Source organism: Oncorhynchus tshawytscha, linkage group LG04 (assembly GCF_018296145.1).
Source record: "Oncorhynchus tshawytscha isolate Ot180627B linkage group LG04, Otsh_v2.0, whole genome shotgun sequence".
Taxonomy (NCBI): Eukaryota; Metazoa; Chordata; class Actinopteri; order Salmoniformes; family Salmonidae; genus Oncorhynchus; species Oncorhynchus tshawytscha.
The window spans coordinates 41,166,908-41,182,675 of NC_056432.1; the positions used below are offsets into that span (position 1 = coordinate 41,166,908).

Consider the following 15,768-nt stretch of genomic DNA (forward strand, 5'->3'; position numbering starts at 1 on the left):
GCCTATTACACTCTGTAACTGTTTTAAAAACACCTGTAGTGGCTTCCTTTCGTCTTTACCATAGCCACTGCCCAAGCCTGAAGCGGGGTTGTTTGGTACGCATACAGTCCACACTCAAGGTTTCCAAATGGCCAAACATTCAATGACATCCAGGGATATGGTGCAACAAAAATGTTTATTCTTCTTATATCAAACAAATAAATTATTCTCCAATCAACTTAAAGCATAGAATACTTGATATGGAAAATACATATTATGACCTGTCTGTATGTCTGTATGGTCAAAAAACTATACCGCTCCCGCATCTACCAAGGACTCCTTCTCCCGAAGGCCCAACTTCCTGCCTTTATCCTAACACACTTACCACAATACAATGAACAGGCAAGAGGGGGGGCCAAAAACTGAGTTACACGAACAACAAATGAATATATCTCAATCAGGTAAATATAAATCATAAAAGGTACGTACCTAATATTTCATCATTTACATTAATATTTAATATATTTACACAAATGTACATGGAGCTCCATATGTTCGGTCTTTTATACAAATTTGTCCAAATCGGCTCTAACAACACCATTAGCCTCGTAGTGAAATCCCTGAGCAGTTTTCTTTCTCTCCGGCAACTGAGTTAGGAAGGACGCCTGTATCTTTGTAGTGACTGGGTGTATTGATGCACCATACAAAGTGTAATTAATAACTTCACCATGCTCAAAGGGATATTCAATATCTGCTATTGTTATTTCGACCAATCTACCAATAACTACCTTTCTTTTGCGAGGCATTGGAAATCCTCCCTGGTCTTTGTGGTTGAATCTGTGTTTGAAATGAATTGCCCGGCTGAGGGACCTTGCAGATAATAGTGTGGGGTACAGAGATAAGGTAGTCATTCAAAAAATCATGTTAAACACTATTATTTCACATTGAGTCCATGCATCTTATTATGTGACTTTGTTAAGCAAATATTTAGGCTTGCCATAGCAAAGGGATTAGATACTTATTGACTCAAGACATTTCAGCTTTAAAGTTTTTATTACTTAGCAAACATTTCTACAAACATAATTCCACTTTGACATTATGGGGTATTGTGTGTAGGCCGGTGACACAATCTCAATGTAATAACTTTTAAATGTGGGAAAAGGTCAACTGGTGTGAAATGTACTTATCTTATGTTTTAAAGACGTTTAGAGACCGGAGAGAAATTGCAATAACAAAACAAAAAAAAACTGGGAAGAATTTTTTTTGTACATTTATCAAAGTTACCAGTTTTGGGGGAAAAAATCTGTTAAAATGACCCAAAATTTATTTAATTAAGATTTCAGTTCAGTTTGGATGCATGTTTTATGTGATTGAAATACTATCAGCTTGTATGATGCTAATCAAGATATCACCTTTGCAGATGGTCCCTACCTGTACATTCATTCTCTCAAGATGCTAAAAGAAAGAAATGATATTTCTCCACTCCTGTTCCTGAATCAAAATGTACATTTGGTGTATAGTTTTACTCTAAGAAATGCTTCATTCTACAGGAGTTAATATTACATTAGGCTATGTGAGAGGTTATAGACCTATAGTCAGTGTCCAGATTTCATTTAGCTTTACTGTTCCATTTAACCCATATGAACGGTACAGTTCCCTTGACGTGCCATTTTGAAGTCCCCATCTTGTGACTGTCAAATTTGTATAGCGCCTCTCTATTTAATTCAACTCTGACATTGTCCTTTTTGCCTCATTGGATCTACGTGAACTTTTCTGCCCAAGTTCCCAAAAGCATTTGGCGTGTATTTGATACTACATTTTCTTTATTGAACCGTTTATTTAACTAGTCAGTTAAGAACAAATTCTTATTTACAATGGCGGCCTACCCCGGCCAAACCCGGACGACACTGGGCCAATTGTGTGCCGCCCCGTGGGACTCCCAATCACGGCCGGATGTGATACAGCCCGGATTCGAACCAAGGTACTATAGTGACGCCTCTTGCACTGAGATGCAGTGCCTTCGACCGCCGTGCCACTCGGGAGCCCTAAAGCCAGATAGAATTGGAAAGGAAAACCTAAATGTAGCCTATAGATATGAATCGCAAATGTTTTATGCATTGGTTATTTCTTTATTCCAAACGCCTGCCACCCACCCGCCCTTCGTCCACACTATGTCATGACCCTAAACCCGCCCGCCCGCCCCACAGATATAACCGCGGGGACTGCGGGTTATGAGTCATCACTTCGCATAACTACTTCCCAGCCCCTTGTCTATTTTGCAGTTGAGTAACACACACTGTTTCATGGACTTTCTTTGTTGTTGTTGCGAACGTTGCAGTGTCTTTCTCCTTTAGCAATAACATTCACGACTGCTTTGACTAGCCAGCGAATCAAACAGGCGCCCGGGATTTTCACAGCCAACCAACACACCCAAGACTGTTGATGTACCATCTAAGGGATTCCATCCATGTGTTCCTAATAGGAATGTTTTTATTAGAATATTTGTTTACACAGCTTTACTGTACCTCTCCTCTCCTTAGTTAAGAGGGGGAAAACAGATATCTCTGGTGCTGAAACAGAACGACGGCAAACTCACTGAATCAGCGTGAACCAGGACCGGGAAAATAATGACATTGCTCTCAAGTAACAGTGGTCGCAAGCATAATGAGTTATGTTAATGGCCAAGAGAGGGAGAGGTGGACAGAGCGATGCATGGTGTTCTCCCATTGAGGGACCACATGGACCTTGTTAAAACCACAGGCATCATAATCAATATGGATGCTCGGCTGATGCATACCTCTGTTATGACTAGAGACAGATATTCAGAGCAATTTGCAGACACAAACACTACAGTAATTGTTTAGGGACTAAACTCTGGGCTCGGAGAAAAGGATGAGTTATGTGTAAAGTTTCAAGAAGTTTTTCAGAAAAGAGATTTTGAGGTCTAACAAGCCTATTGGCCAGTTCTTGTTATTACATACAGAGTTTCAAGTTCAGATGGAAGGAAGTAAGAATCATGACATGACCTGTGTTTGTGAACTGAAATTAAAGGACTTTACTAGAATGACCACTTCCTACTTGACCTTTTCATATAATATACACTACTATATTAATGTCCTGAAAATTGTATGTTTATTTTTCTAAGGTCTAAAATATCAGAGCTAAGTCGGTAAGATATCATTACATTGACTTGTCATCCCTTCCATCTCTCCCCCTGCCTTGGTTCTCTCTTTTCCTCTTTGGTTAGGCTTGAAGGTCAAAGTTCACCAAGTGATGGAGTCATTTGCCGTGTGTGGTCAGTGGTGTAATCTTAAATCTCATGCCGCCGTGTGAAGGGGTATTGATCGGCGGTCTTAACTGAACCCCCCCCTCCTCCTCATCATCTCTTCATCTCACTTTTAAAGGGCAGGAGCGAGAGAAAGTGGCAGAGAAAGCAAGAGTGAGATAGAGGGTAGAAGAGTGAAAGACAGAGACAGTCCACTAACAATGTGAAAGGAATCTCAGCTGTGCCCTTCAATGAGAAAGTATGGAGGCAGACACACACACTGGTGTATACTCTTTTAGCTCTCGGTCTCTCTCTCTCTTTCACTCTCTTTCACTTTCTCTCTCTTTCACTCTCTCTGTCTCTTTCACTCTCACTCTTTCACTCTCTCTCTGTCTCTCTCTCTAGCTCTCTCACTTTCATTTTCACTCTCTCTTTCACTCTCTCTCTCTCTCTCTCTGTCTCTCTCTCTCTGTCTCTCTCTCTTTCACTCTCTTTTACTTTCTCTCTCTTTCACTCTCTCTGTCTCTGTCTCTCTGTCTCTTTCACTCTCTCTGTCTCTGTCTCTCTGTCTCTTTCACACTCTCTCTAGCTCTCTCACTTTCATTTTCACTCTCTTTCACTCTCTCTCTCTATCTCTCTCTAGCTCTTTCACTTTCATTCTCGCTCTCTCTTTCACTCTCTCTCTCTCTGTCTCTCTGTCTCTTTCACTCTCTCTCTCTGTGTCTCTGTCTATCTGTCTGTCTGTGTCTCTCTCTCTCTCTGTTTCTCTGTCTGTCTCTAGCTCTCTCACTTACATTCTCGCTCTCTCTTTCACTCTGTCTGTCTGTCTGTCTGTCTGTCTCTCTCTCTCTCTCTCTCTCTCTCTCTCTCTCTCTCTCTTTCTATTCTAGTCAAGACCAAGCAAGGTTGTGTAAGTTTTAGATTCTGCTCAGTTTATTTGATTCCGTTTGATAAAATCCTCCTCATCCCCCTTTTTTTTCTCCTCTTCTCCTCCTGTATTCCTCTCCTCCTCCCATCCTGCAGCATTTACCCTCCAGTCAGAGGAGGTTAACAGAACCACATGAGATGTGTACCGAGAGGTGTAGTGCTTTACTTAACTAAGACTGATTCCTAATTTGCCAGATCTCAGAATACGTTGTCCCTTTAAAGGGACAGGGTCAGGGTGTCCTTGTGTTGATTCCAGGGGCAGTTAAAGGGGCCGTTTTCTGGGCTACTGTAACCCCAACACAATAGCCCTGTTGTCACTTTCCTTATGGAATTCCTCATGTCTTGGAATCCAGTAAGCTGCTCTGGAATCTGTTCCTGCTTGCTTCCGGAGATTTGTGCGGTACTGTACTATATCTCTTCCCATCTCAGGAAAAAAGCAAGATCAGCCTGTTGAGATCAAGTGAAGCCTACATCAGTCAACAGGTCTTTTAGGATTGCCTTATTCTGACCCATACTAGTCTATGTGGAAAACCAATGTACACTGGCTCTACAGGGCTGGATCAGGAAGGAGTTTCAAGAGCTCGTGACATGTTTAGAATACCAATGTGCCTACTGTCCCTTTTGATGAAATGCCTTCTTCTTCTTTTTCTCTCTCCAATGCACATCTTCATGTTTCTCCTGGTTAGATAGATGTTTCATTAGATACATCTGTTATTTAGGGCCAAAAGCACAGTACATCTTTGAACATCTTCCAATGTGAACAGTCTATGATGATTGAAGGCTGATTTGATGGCTGGTCACAACCAGTGTATGTAGACTGTCACCGTTGTCTTGTTGTTGCCAGATCTTATAATCTACACTGAACAAAAAAATATAAACGCAACATGTAAAGTGTTGGTCCCATGTTTCATGAGCTGAAAGAAAAGATCCCAGAAATTGTTCTGTACGCACAAACATTTTTTTGTATTTCTCTGAAATGTTGTGGGGTTATGGTATAGGCAGGCGTAAGCTAAGGACATCTAACCTAATTGCATGTTATCGATGGCAATTTGAATGCACGGGGAAACCGTGACGAGATCCTGAGGCCCATGTTTGTTTTTTTGTTTTTAGTATCCGTGACCAGCAGATGCATATCTGTATTCCCAGTCACGTGAAATCCATAGATTAAGGCCTAATTCATTTATTTCAATTGACTGATTCCCTGATATGGTCTGTAACTCCGTAAAATCTTTGATATTGTTGCGTGTTGCGTTTACATTGTTCAGTATTAATCCCTCGGCTCCAGTAATAGCATGGGGACAGTACATACAATCCCGATAGTCTTATTACGCCCGAGTACAACATATGACAAATGATATAGCCGTTACTTAATGACAGGACCAGAACTTATTTTACACAAGTAGTTTGATTTGATATAAGTGATATTACTTATGATTAGGGGAAATTCCCCTGCATGTTTTACAGCGCTTTTCCAGGGTGCTCGTTGAGGTTGAAGGGAACGTTTCCTGTATTGTAAACACTAAAGCTATTATTCTATTATAATGTTCTGTTTTAAGTTAGTTGACCATTTAGGTGAGTTGACCATTTATTTAAAAATTCACTATCTTCTCTAGGAGTGTGTGTGCGTGTGGTGTTTGACTCCTAAATATATCAAACTAAAAGAGGATTATAATTTTTTTTAGTAGTGTTCAGTGATGTTAAAGCCATCTATTTCTCTGGGACCGTCTCTGCCCTCTGGGGTCAGGAAATTCCTCCTTCCCTGTGTAGATAAAAAAAAAAAATCCAGGCATGCTGGGAGAAATTGGGGTTGCCCTGAACACATTCCCCATGTTCTGTTTGGCACACATGATGGAGTGGAGGGTTTACTAACATAGCTGATCCAACCCCGTGCTGACCCACAGAGCTTTACCTCTGTCTCTGGCACTGAGGCTGCCGCTCGCTCTGATGCTGTATAGGTGTCTGCGTGCGTGCGTGCGTGCGTGCGTGTGTGTGTGTGTGTGAGAGAGAGAGAGAGAGAGATTCAATGAGTCATTGCTCAGGGATGTTATCTGGTAACGAGAACCAGACCCGGACTGGTTTCTCTTTAGGTACCAGATGCTACAGAATTGCAGTCCCTTCAGAAAGTATTCATACCCCTTGACTTATTCCACTTTTGTGGCGTTAGTCTGTATTTTAAAAATAATGTCTCACCCATCTACACACAATACCCAATCATGACAAAGTAGAAACATGTTTTTAGAAATTTTAGGAAATGTGTTGAAAATAAAATACAGAAATATCTCATTTACGTAAAGAATTCACACCCGAGTCGATACTAAAATTCAAGCTCTGTCAAGTTGGTTGTTAATCATTGCTCGACAACCATTTTAACGTCTTGCCATAGAGTTTCTTGTTATTAAGCAAATGTTTACCCCTGAACTTATTTAGGCTTGTCATCACAAAGGGGTTGAATACTTATTGACTCAAGAGATTCCAGCTTTTCATTTCTTATTCATTTGTAAACATTTCTTCAAACATAATTCCACTTTTACATGATGGGGTATTGTGTGTAAGCCAGTGACGCATCTCAATTGAATCCATTTTAATCTCAGGCTGTAACACAACAAAATGTGGAAAAAAGTCGAGGGGTGTGAATACTTTCTGAAGGCACTGTACGAAGACCATCTGCTGGCGACATACCCGCTCTTTTTCATAGCATGTTATGCCCCCTTTATGTGCCCTTCACAACCATGTCTGTTCTGTTCACACTCGTTGCCTTCCGCCCTGTTCTCCTCTCCTTTTTACTCCCTCCTCCCTCCTCCCCTCTCCTCAGAGCTCTTATCAGAGCCAGAGAAGTATCTGCTGTCCGTCCAGTCACTCGTTTAGGAACTTTACAACTGCAGATTTTCCTGCAGGCACTTTTAGGGCCACTATAAATCCAGCCTGTTTAAACCCAGCCTGTTTATTAAACTTGCTTTTACTGAGATATCTGAGGCACAGCATTCCTCAGCTGCTTAAACTGCCCTTTGAAACATTGAAACATTGTCCCCCAAATGTATTTAGTAGGTGAGTGATGCACTCTGTGGATGGGAGTGGAAAGAGGCTCTGGCGTTGGCTGTGTTTGTCTCTCTTGATGTTTACAGAGAGAGTGGTAAGGAACAGTTCGAATGGAAGGATGTTTTGAGTTGTAGTCCATCTCTGATTGAGTGCACATTTGGTTAAATGAAACTCTATTTCACCTAAATACTCTCCCTCCTTCTGGATACCTGACCTGTTTTACTGCACTGAGGTGAGTTTGTATTTTTAAAACTTGTATCTGGGAACATGAGTTCCACGTTCTCTCTGTTTAAAGGGAGTCCCAGAGAACATGTACGTGGTATTCATGTACTCCTTTCCCTTGTCCACCACAGTTGTTTCTCGTATTGTCCCGTAGACTCAGGATCACTCCATGTGGCCAGGTCCGGGTCTGCTTTAGCCCACTCATGACAACAACAACATTAGGGGGAAAAGACTGGCAACCAGGCTGCTCCTCGTCCTTGTCCCCTGATATGCATCTTTTGCTTGTGTATCTGATTATCGATTTTACGAGCCCCTTCTTCCCATGGACGCCACTGTGCGCACACGCCAGCGTTTTGTCATCTTTACAAGGTGTTTTAGTGACGTGGTTACTCACGAAAGGCCCCGGTGCAGGCGGTAAATGTATATTTTACATGGTGATGGAGCACATTTGCATGTGAGAGTGGCTCTTAAAACCCCTGACAGTAAAAGGGGGAGCAGCAAGGCAGCACTCTCTGAAAGGTCACCTTTACCACCGGCCAGTCACTGCTACCCTGAACGATGGCTGAGGTGCAACGCCAAGGAACAGTTGTCGATACACAGACACTATTGAGCTCTAAATCACAGATAGGTGGGACATGGTGTCTGAGGAACACTCGTTCAGGAAAAGAGATGAGACTTCATTTCACAGATCCTAGTCTTTACTTGAAATGGAAGTGATTTACCCGATGTTTTCACTCAACGTTTTCACTTGTTACTGATTAAGAGTTGCATCTGTTTTGTCCAAATGAACGAGGGGGGTTTTAATAGGGTATTGGAAAGGACTGTCTTTGTCCTGCCTCTGTGTGTCTGTGTGTGTCTCGTTCTCTCTCTCTCTCTCTCTCTCTCTCTCTCTCTCTCTCTCTCTCTCTCTCTCTCTCTCTCTCTCTCTCTCTCTCTCTCTCTCTCTCTGTCTCTGTCTCTGTCTCTCTGTCTCTCTGTCTCTCTGACAACAGCACTTTGTCATGTCAGACAACATTAGGATCCCCTCAGATCCACAGGAACTGCATCTTTGAAGTTAAACTGGGGGAAAATATCCTAAGTATAGGCCCTGGCTCCAAATATGTGTGGCTGCCATCTCAGATCTGTGTGTAAGATGAAAAGCACCAGCCTGTTGCAATATGCTCTATCATACTATGGCTCTACAGTTTCATATGGATCTCTTTCAGAATAGTACATCAGGGTTTGGTCAAAACACCCCCAGACACAAAGCGCTGAGTAGTGACCTTCATGTCTCTACATAGACTCTGGCTCACAATACAAAGTGTGTGTGTGTGTGTGTGTGTGTGTGTGTGTGTGTGTGTGTGTGTGTGTGTGATGGTTGTAAATACCAAGCAGGTGTGGTGATGTCATCATGTCTTGGAAAGGGCACGGCTTTGTTTTATAAGGGACAGTGAAGAGCTCAGGATGGTACAGGGGATTTATTTATTTTGAAAAAAGACAGGCATAAATCCTCTAAGATTGTAATGATGCAGTAATTCATATGTCATGCATCACTTTGCTTTATCCTTCTCCCTTTGTGTTTAAACTTGTACTTGTATTGGGTTTTTAGTGCATCAGACCAGGTGTATTCATTATTTAATAACAATGTTTTACCTTTATACATTATTTGCTATATAAAGGTAATTGTCCACATCATCTGTGGCAGGATCTCAAAACCTCCCATGGAAATATGCCTTTATATGGCATTTGTAAAAAAAATCATAAAGTTTTAGACTCAAACTTCTCACAAACAGAATAAATCTAAATAAATATCCTGAGTTAACTTATTTCCTTTCAATTTTTTCCAATGTGTATTAATTGGTTCTGCCTAACAGGGAAAAACAGTCAAAAAGACAGAACAGGCGTAAAAGAACAAGACCAAAACAAACCAATCATCTGAACAGAACAACACAGGTCAATGAAATACATTCACACACACACATCAAACAGTGGTAGTGTTACGGCTTAAATAGTTGTATTGTTGCAGCAACTAGCAATTAGCGGATGATTCAGCGCTTTGATTGGGAGCCATTTTGTGTCAAGCCTGTTTACGCTGCACACAGCGCTGCACTAAATTAGCATTAATGAAGGTAATGGCCTCCCATCACATTGACAGGCCCATTTTTTAGATCCCTCGTAATTGTAATTAAGGCCTGATTAACGAGTTTGTTGGGGGAATCGTTCTATTCTCCTCAGTACAATATAGCGCACATAATATGTTATCAAAGCAATCAAATGCTTGTCATTTAGTTCTCTAATGAGCCTCTACAACAGGCGTTCCCAACCTAGGGGTCACCTGGGGAGGGCATGGGGCCTTCCTTTATTTAAGGGGTCATTTAAAATAAAAAATAAAAAACGAATTCATGATTGTATATGCCGATCTATAACGACGTATAAATCCACAATGCTTTAGGCTAGAAACAAAGGGGTAGAGTTCCCAACAAAGACTTATCTCTGATACATGGATATATTTGGCTTATCTCCATGTCATTCAAAAGCTGAGCTACGACCTTCTAAATTTGAGGAGTCAAGGAAATCGGACTTTGCTTGAGAAGTAATCTTATACAATGGGTTCTATTTTCGGCTGCTGTTCAGCCAGCGTAGTTGTTTGCAATTTCGACCTGGTAAAGCCGGTGTTGTGCCGAAAAGCTCCCCCCCTGCCAGGATCCGCCCCCACCCCCCCTTTGCGTGAATGCGCACGCACTCAATTCTTCTTTGCTGCAACTTGCTTGCTAGTTTGATCGCGGGGGGAGGCACTAGTAATGTCTGCAGTTTTCAGTTTGGCTATTTGTTTCAAGTGTATTAGTGTATAAATAAATTTCTTTGCCAAAATTCGCCATCTCTCCCATGTCGTATTCAACTAGTAGTTGGTCTGAAATGTTTATCGCTTTCCTACATTTGACTCCCTCTATGTTTAATATAACACACATGCATGAATTATTCATGTAGGTTGCCTATCCTGACGTGAAGTTTGTTCTATAGAAAGCATTTGGCTGGTATCTATACCCATTTCCAAAGACAGCCTCTTGCTCCTCCTAACATAGGCTATTCAGATATTTCTGTCCTATAGCATCGTATCAACGGTAGGCCTAGGCTATATCTTTCTCATTGAGAACGTGCTTCACACGTACAATACAATTTACAGGAGCCTAGTATTTTCTATTTGAGGAGAAGTGTGCTGCATGAAGCCCTTTACTCGTTGACGCAAATTACAACAATGTTGACTGTCAACACTCCAAACATAGAGGAAACACTGGATGTTTTTTGCTGTCACTCGTTATTGTAGCCTATGCTATTTAATAAACTGTAAAAAAAAAAAAGGCACTCGCACATCTGAGCAATCTTATTTGCCTTCTGATGAGGGCCGTGAGCTTATTAAATCTCGGTGATACTATCAAGAGCAGTGTGCGGTTTCCTTTTTCCTTCATCTTATTTAATTAACTGTAAAATCAACCCACAATGGACTAGGATGAGAGTATTATTTTCCCCCAACCGAATTGGGAGTTGACTACAACGCAAAGACCGTCAATAACTTACAGAATGTGTATTAAGCCGTGGAACGCCTTGGTTGGCCAGTGTGTGGCCAAGCCCTCTACATACAACTTTATTCACCAGAACACAGCCCTTTTAATAAACAGCTGGGACAATAGCAAAACTATTTCTGACGCAGCTCTGGACCTATAGCGCTTACCACCGAGCAATTAGATTGTAACATTGTGTTAGGTTTGTTATAATAGAGAAAAAAATGCGTGACTCTGTTGCTATAAATTGATTTATTCACCTTCTGTAAAAGAGAATATGTACAGTACCAGTCAAAAGTTTGGACACACCTATTTGGGCTGCTGTTGGACCGCAAGAGTGAAGGAAAAGCAGCCAACAAGTGCTCAGCATATGTGGGAACTCCTTCAAGACTGTTTGAAAAGCATTCCAAGTGAAGTTGGTTGAGAGAATGCCTAGAGTGTACAAAGCTATTTTCGTTTACTACATGATTCCATATGTGTTATTTCAGAGTTTTGATGTCTTCACTATATTCTACAATGTAGAAAATAGTCAAAATAAAGCAAACGTTTGACTGCTACTGTATATTTAAATTGAGGGTTCAAATAAATTCTATTATAATAATAAAACATATTTGGTAGCGGAATAACATTTGGGGAAATCGGGTCATGGCTTTATTTTACTTATTTATTGTTGTTGTTGTTATAATCATAATTGAATAGCCAACCTAAAAATGTGTTTGTCTTGTTAAACTACGTGGAATAATCAACATTTTCCTACGCCTCTCGAATGAAACAAAATCTATGTTTTGGTGGTGTAGATAATATCGGTGGTGTAGATAATATCTCAATAACCAATATTAAAAAGGGAGGGGGTGGAGTGACATTTTGCTAATGTGAAAAAGTGGGCCCTGGGGGGAAAAAAGGTTGAGAACCCCTGCTCTACAACACATCAGAATCTTCACTTCTTCCTTTGCTATTCTTTTTCTAGACCAGTGGGGAGTCAAAACCAGTCTCCAAGTTTCACACTGCTGGTTTTCTTTTTTCTCTGATAGTTAGTTGGTTGAATGTCTCGGGTTGCTTCCATCAATTTTCCAGAAATCCTGGTTGAGGGATTCCGGATTTCGGCTTATTCCCTCCTGATTCCGGGAATGTTCCAACCGGAATTTCTGGAAAACCTGGGAATTCTGGGAAAGTCACTGGAATTTGGCAACCCTATGAATGTCATTGATGAGCCAGTCCAGAGATTCCACTCACCTGGTGTCCCATGTATGAATCAGACCCTGATTAGAGGGGAAGGATGAAAAACAGCAGTGCTACGGACCAGGCAAGCACGTTTTGTGTGAGTGCATGTGTGTATTTCTTCTCATGGAAGTGTGTGTTTACACATATTTCCTTTGGACAGTGTCCTGATGCCAGAGTGAGACACCAGCAGGGTGGGTTGTGGTTAACATCCTTCACCCCTGTTGTGTCCTGAGCCCTCCTAGGCCTGCTCACTGTCAGCCAGGCTCAGCCTAGCTGTGACACCCTGCATGATGGAACCGCTGGGAAGGTGCTTGACTACTTGTTATTCCCTTGTCCTTTAGAGCATGAAGAGGACTAATTAGAAGAAGACGCTTGTCTTCCGTCTCTCCGCCCACTCTCTTTCAGTCTGTCTCTCTCTCTCTGGGAACTCTCTCTGTCTCTCTGTTTCTTTCAGTGAACTCTCTTTGCCTCTCTCCTTGTCTCTCTCTCTATCTGGGAACTCTTATTTTCTTTCTCTCTCTCCTCGTCCTCTGGTTCTCTCATGAGATCATTTAGACAGACATGCTCTGCTGCTTAACCACCAGACACTAAAGCCTCAGGTGGACTGGGCTGTCAGGCCACAACTGCCTCCTTGGCATCGAGGCTCCACCGTAAGAGAACAGACAAATGTTGTTTGATTAACGCGAATCATGACGTCTAGTCCTCTGCCACCTCAGGCGTCAATAATATCACCAGCCGTCTTACTACAAAAAGTAACATATTGTGCCTTTAATGTGTTTTTCTATTCTGCTGTTGTGTTTACAGGTGAACGAGGAGACTGTGGAGAGGCTGGTGGTGCAGTACCCTCACATCGTGTTCAGTACGGTGATGCAGGACTGCAAGAGAACCCTGGAGAGAGCCTATCAGATGGGCTGGAGCCCCAACACATCCAACGCCTCATAGCCACCGCTGTAGCCCCCCCCTACGCACACACACACACGCATGCGTATACATTGCCGCACACACTGACATAGGCGTGTGCACAGTCAAAGTGAAAACTCACCACATGGCCAATCATGTTTACTTCAAACATACTACTACAAACACTTAGTAATACCTTCACACTCATTTAAACAAACCGGTTGATCCACATTTTCACCTTCTGGAAAGATGTCTGTAGTTTTGGGTTGTTTTTATTTTTGTAGATGTATTTTATTTTATCTATGGACCTTTTTTGGATTCCATTGTAGGTCAGTCATAAGTCATAGACAAATCATACTGTATATCACTGTATACCTCTGTCTTAGGCTTGTGTATCAAAGAACCATAGTGCACTTCTTTTGACCAGAGCCCTATGTGGCTGTAGTCAAAACTAGTGCTACAGTGCATGGTGATAGGGTGTCGTTTGAGGGTTGACTTTTGCTGTGCTGGCAGTTTTGTGAGCCTTACATTTCCCCCTGACTCCAGTCTGGATGCAATAGCAGACTTGCGGATGTGGAGTAGCGACTGAAAACAAGGAAACATTGTTCTAAACATGTTAAAAAACATTATACTCTGGTCTCGTTGACCATTAGGGCTACATGTTTTGATCACTGTGAAGTCAATGTCGTTTCATACTGGACGTGTTTCTACCTTTTCTGTTGGATGTTCATACGTGTGTCGTGTTTCTAAGGCCCCGAGGGTTCTCTGACCATGTGACCCGATCAGGAAGAACTCCCGGTCCAAGATATAGGCTAGTTTTTCCCTGGTGAGCTCAAATGGGCAGGGTAAACTCCCGACCTAATATGAGGTTCCCGATATGGATCTAAGCCCCATCTGATGGACCATAGCTATGGCTCCCTGATAAAATGCTACAGGTGAGAGATTCAATCCAGCTGCACGGGAGAACTGCAAGGAAACATTGTTCCAGCTCACTAAAAATGTATATTTTCATTCCAAATCTTAATATGCTCTTGTTTCATCTAGTCATGTCATTCACACAGTTGATGGACATTTGTGTGGCACAGGAGCAGTGTTGGATATTGGTTTGTGCAGTTCAGGTTTCATTGAATAATCATAATCATGGTTACTGTCACAGTACTCAGTGGGCTCAACATAGAAGTTGCAACCCTGGACCTATAGCAGATGATCCTAACCCTTATCCCAACCTTTAACCATCAGGGAGATGAATCAATATCTGACTCTGGACCAGTGGTCAGGGGCAAAGTCAGCCTATCCAGAACGGCTCAGCATGTTCCCAAGGAGTAGTTTCTCAGCACTGAACACGAGTAAATCAGAGAAACTCTCTACTTTCACTGATGGAAACCTACACTTTTAAAGTCATCCTCGTAAAATGCTATTTGTTTCTCAATGACTTACCTGGCCGAAGGAAGGGTTCAATACTTCAACTCTTCTGACAGAAACAGTGTCTTGAAGATGTCTGTAAGTTGTTCTTAATGTCAACAAAAAAAAGAAAAAATGAACGTAGATGGGTCTGAACTTGTAATGTCTTTCTCTGATATTGTTTTTTTTATTTTTTATCTTTCTCTCAGTTGAAGATGATGTTGTATACTGTACCATTAGTATGGTGTAATAATCAATGGTTTGGGATTGTGCTCGGCTGTATGAGAATTTGAGTGATTTCCACAGTATGTATACTCGACTATAGGATTATACTTAGCCCAATATTGGTTTTGTTTGAGCATATATTTTCAGAATTAGTTGTGTAGCCATGCATTTACAGTATATCTTTGTTAGCAATAGGATCTAAGATACTGGCTCAGAACGTATAATCATGCCCTTTATGGAAATAATAGGTGAGCTCTCTCTCACTCTCTTCTCTCCCTCCCTCATCTGTTCCTCATCTGTCAATGGTATGTTCAATAAGCAAATAACCAGGGTATTTTTCTATGGTGATAACCAACTGGAATCATTTTTTTTAGATGCCGTCACTCGACTGTATACACTAGTAGTTTTCTGAACTTAGGATAGGAAGTAGCACTGTAATATTTTTTACAGAAACGTAGAGATTAGAGACAATTAAGAACACATCCCTTGTCAGGACTTGTTGACTTCAGATCGAGTCCTCGTTCCCCCTCCACCAGTTTTTTGTTTTGTTTTGTAATCTCAACATTAACTTTCTTTTTCTCTGCTTGATGTTGGCACTCTTGATCCCTGATTTGTTAAAGCAATCAGTAAACAACTGGATTTACATACAGATGAATAAAACACTACTACTTAAAGCGCTCTCTCTTTCTCTCTCTCTCTTTTTGTCTCTTGTTTATGTCATATTCTTTGCTCTCTGCTTGATAGAAGAAAGAACCAAGTGAAATTTGAAATGAGTCTTTAACTCATGCTACATGAAGTGTTCTCCTCAGCATCAAATGGACTTTAAAATAAAGCATAACCCAAGTAGATTTTCAAATCCTGGAACTATCCACTCTGTTCATATATACAGTTGCATGCCAAGACCTAGTAGCTGTACCAGATTCATTCCTCAGAGAGTGATACCTTGATACTGTGAATATTCAGCAGTTCGCTCATATCTGAATCAACCAGTCTCTGTCTCATTGCAGGGAAACTTGTGATTTCAAGGTCAGCACTTTGTTAGCATCATAGCAG

The 15,768-nt window shown here is 41.4% G+C and overlaps 1 protein-coding gene across 4 annotated transcripts in view; it reads left to right on the forward strand.

The window, feature by feature from the left end:
- LOC112248815 (F-box and leucine-rich repeat protein 17) overlaps positions 1-15,395 on the forward strand; it is a 314,654-nt gene extending 299,259 nt beyond the window's left edge. For 3 of the 4 annotated variants that reach the window (XM_042320746.1, XM_042320747.1, XM_042320745.1), the window contains one exon: positions 12,994-15,395. In XM_042320746.1, the coding sequence (XP_042176680.1) occupies positions 12,994-13,131 (138 nt within the window). In that variant the 3' untranslated portion in view covers positions 13,132-15,395. The remainder of the gene's footprint in view (positions 1-12,993) is intronic. The other variant, XR_006083235.1, reaches the window with a different exon arrangement.
- The last annotated feature ends 373 nt before the right edge of the window (positions 15,396-15,768 follow it).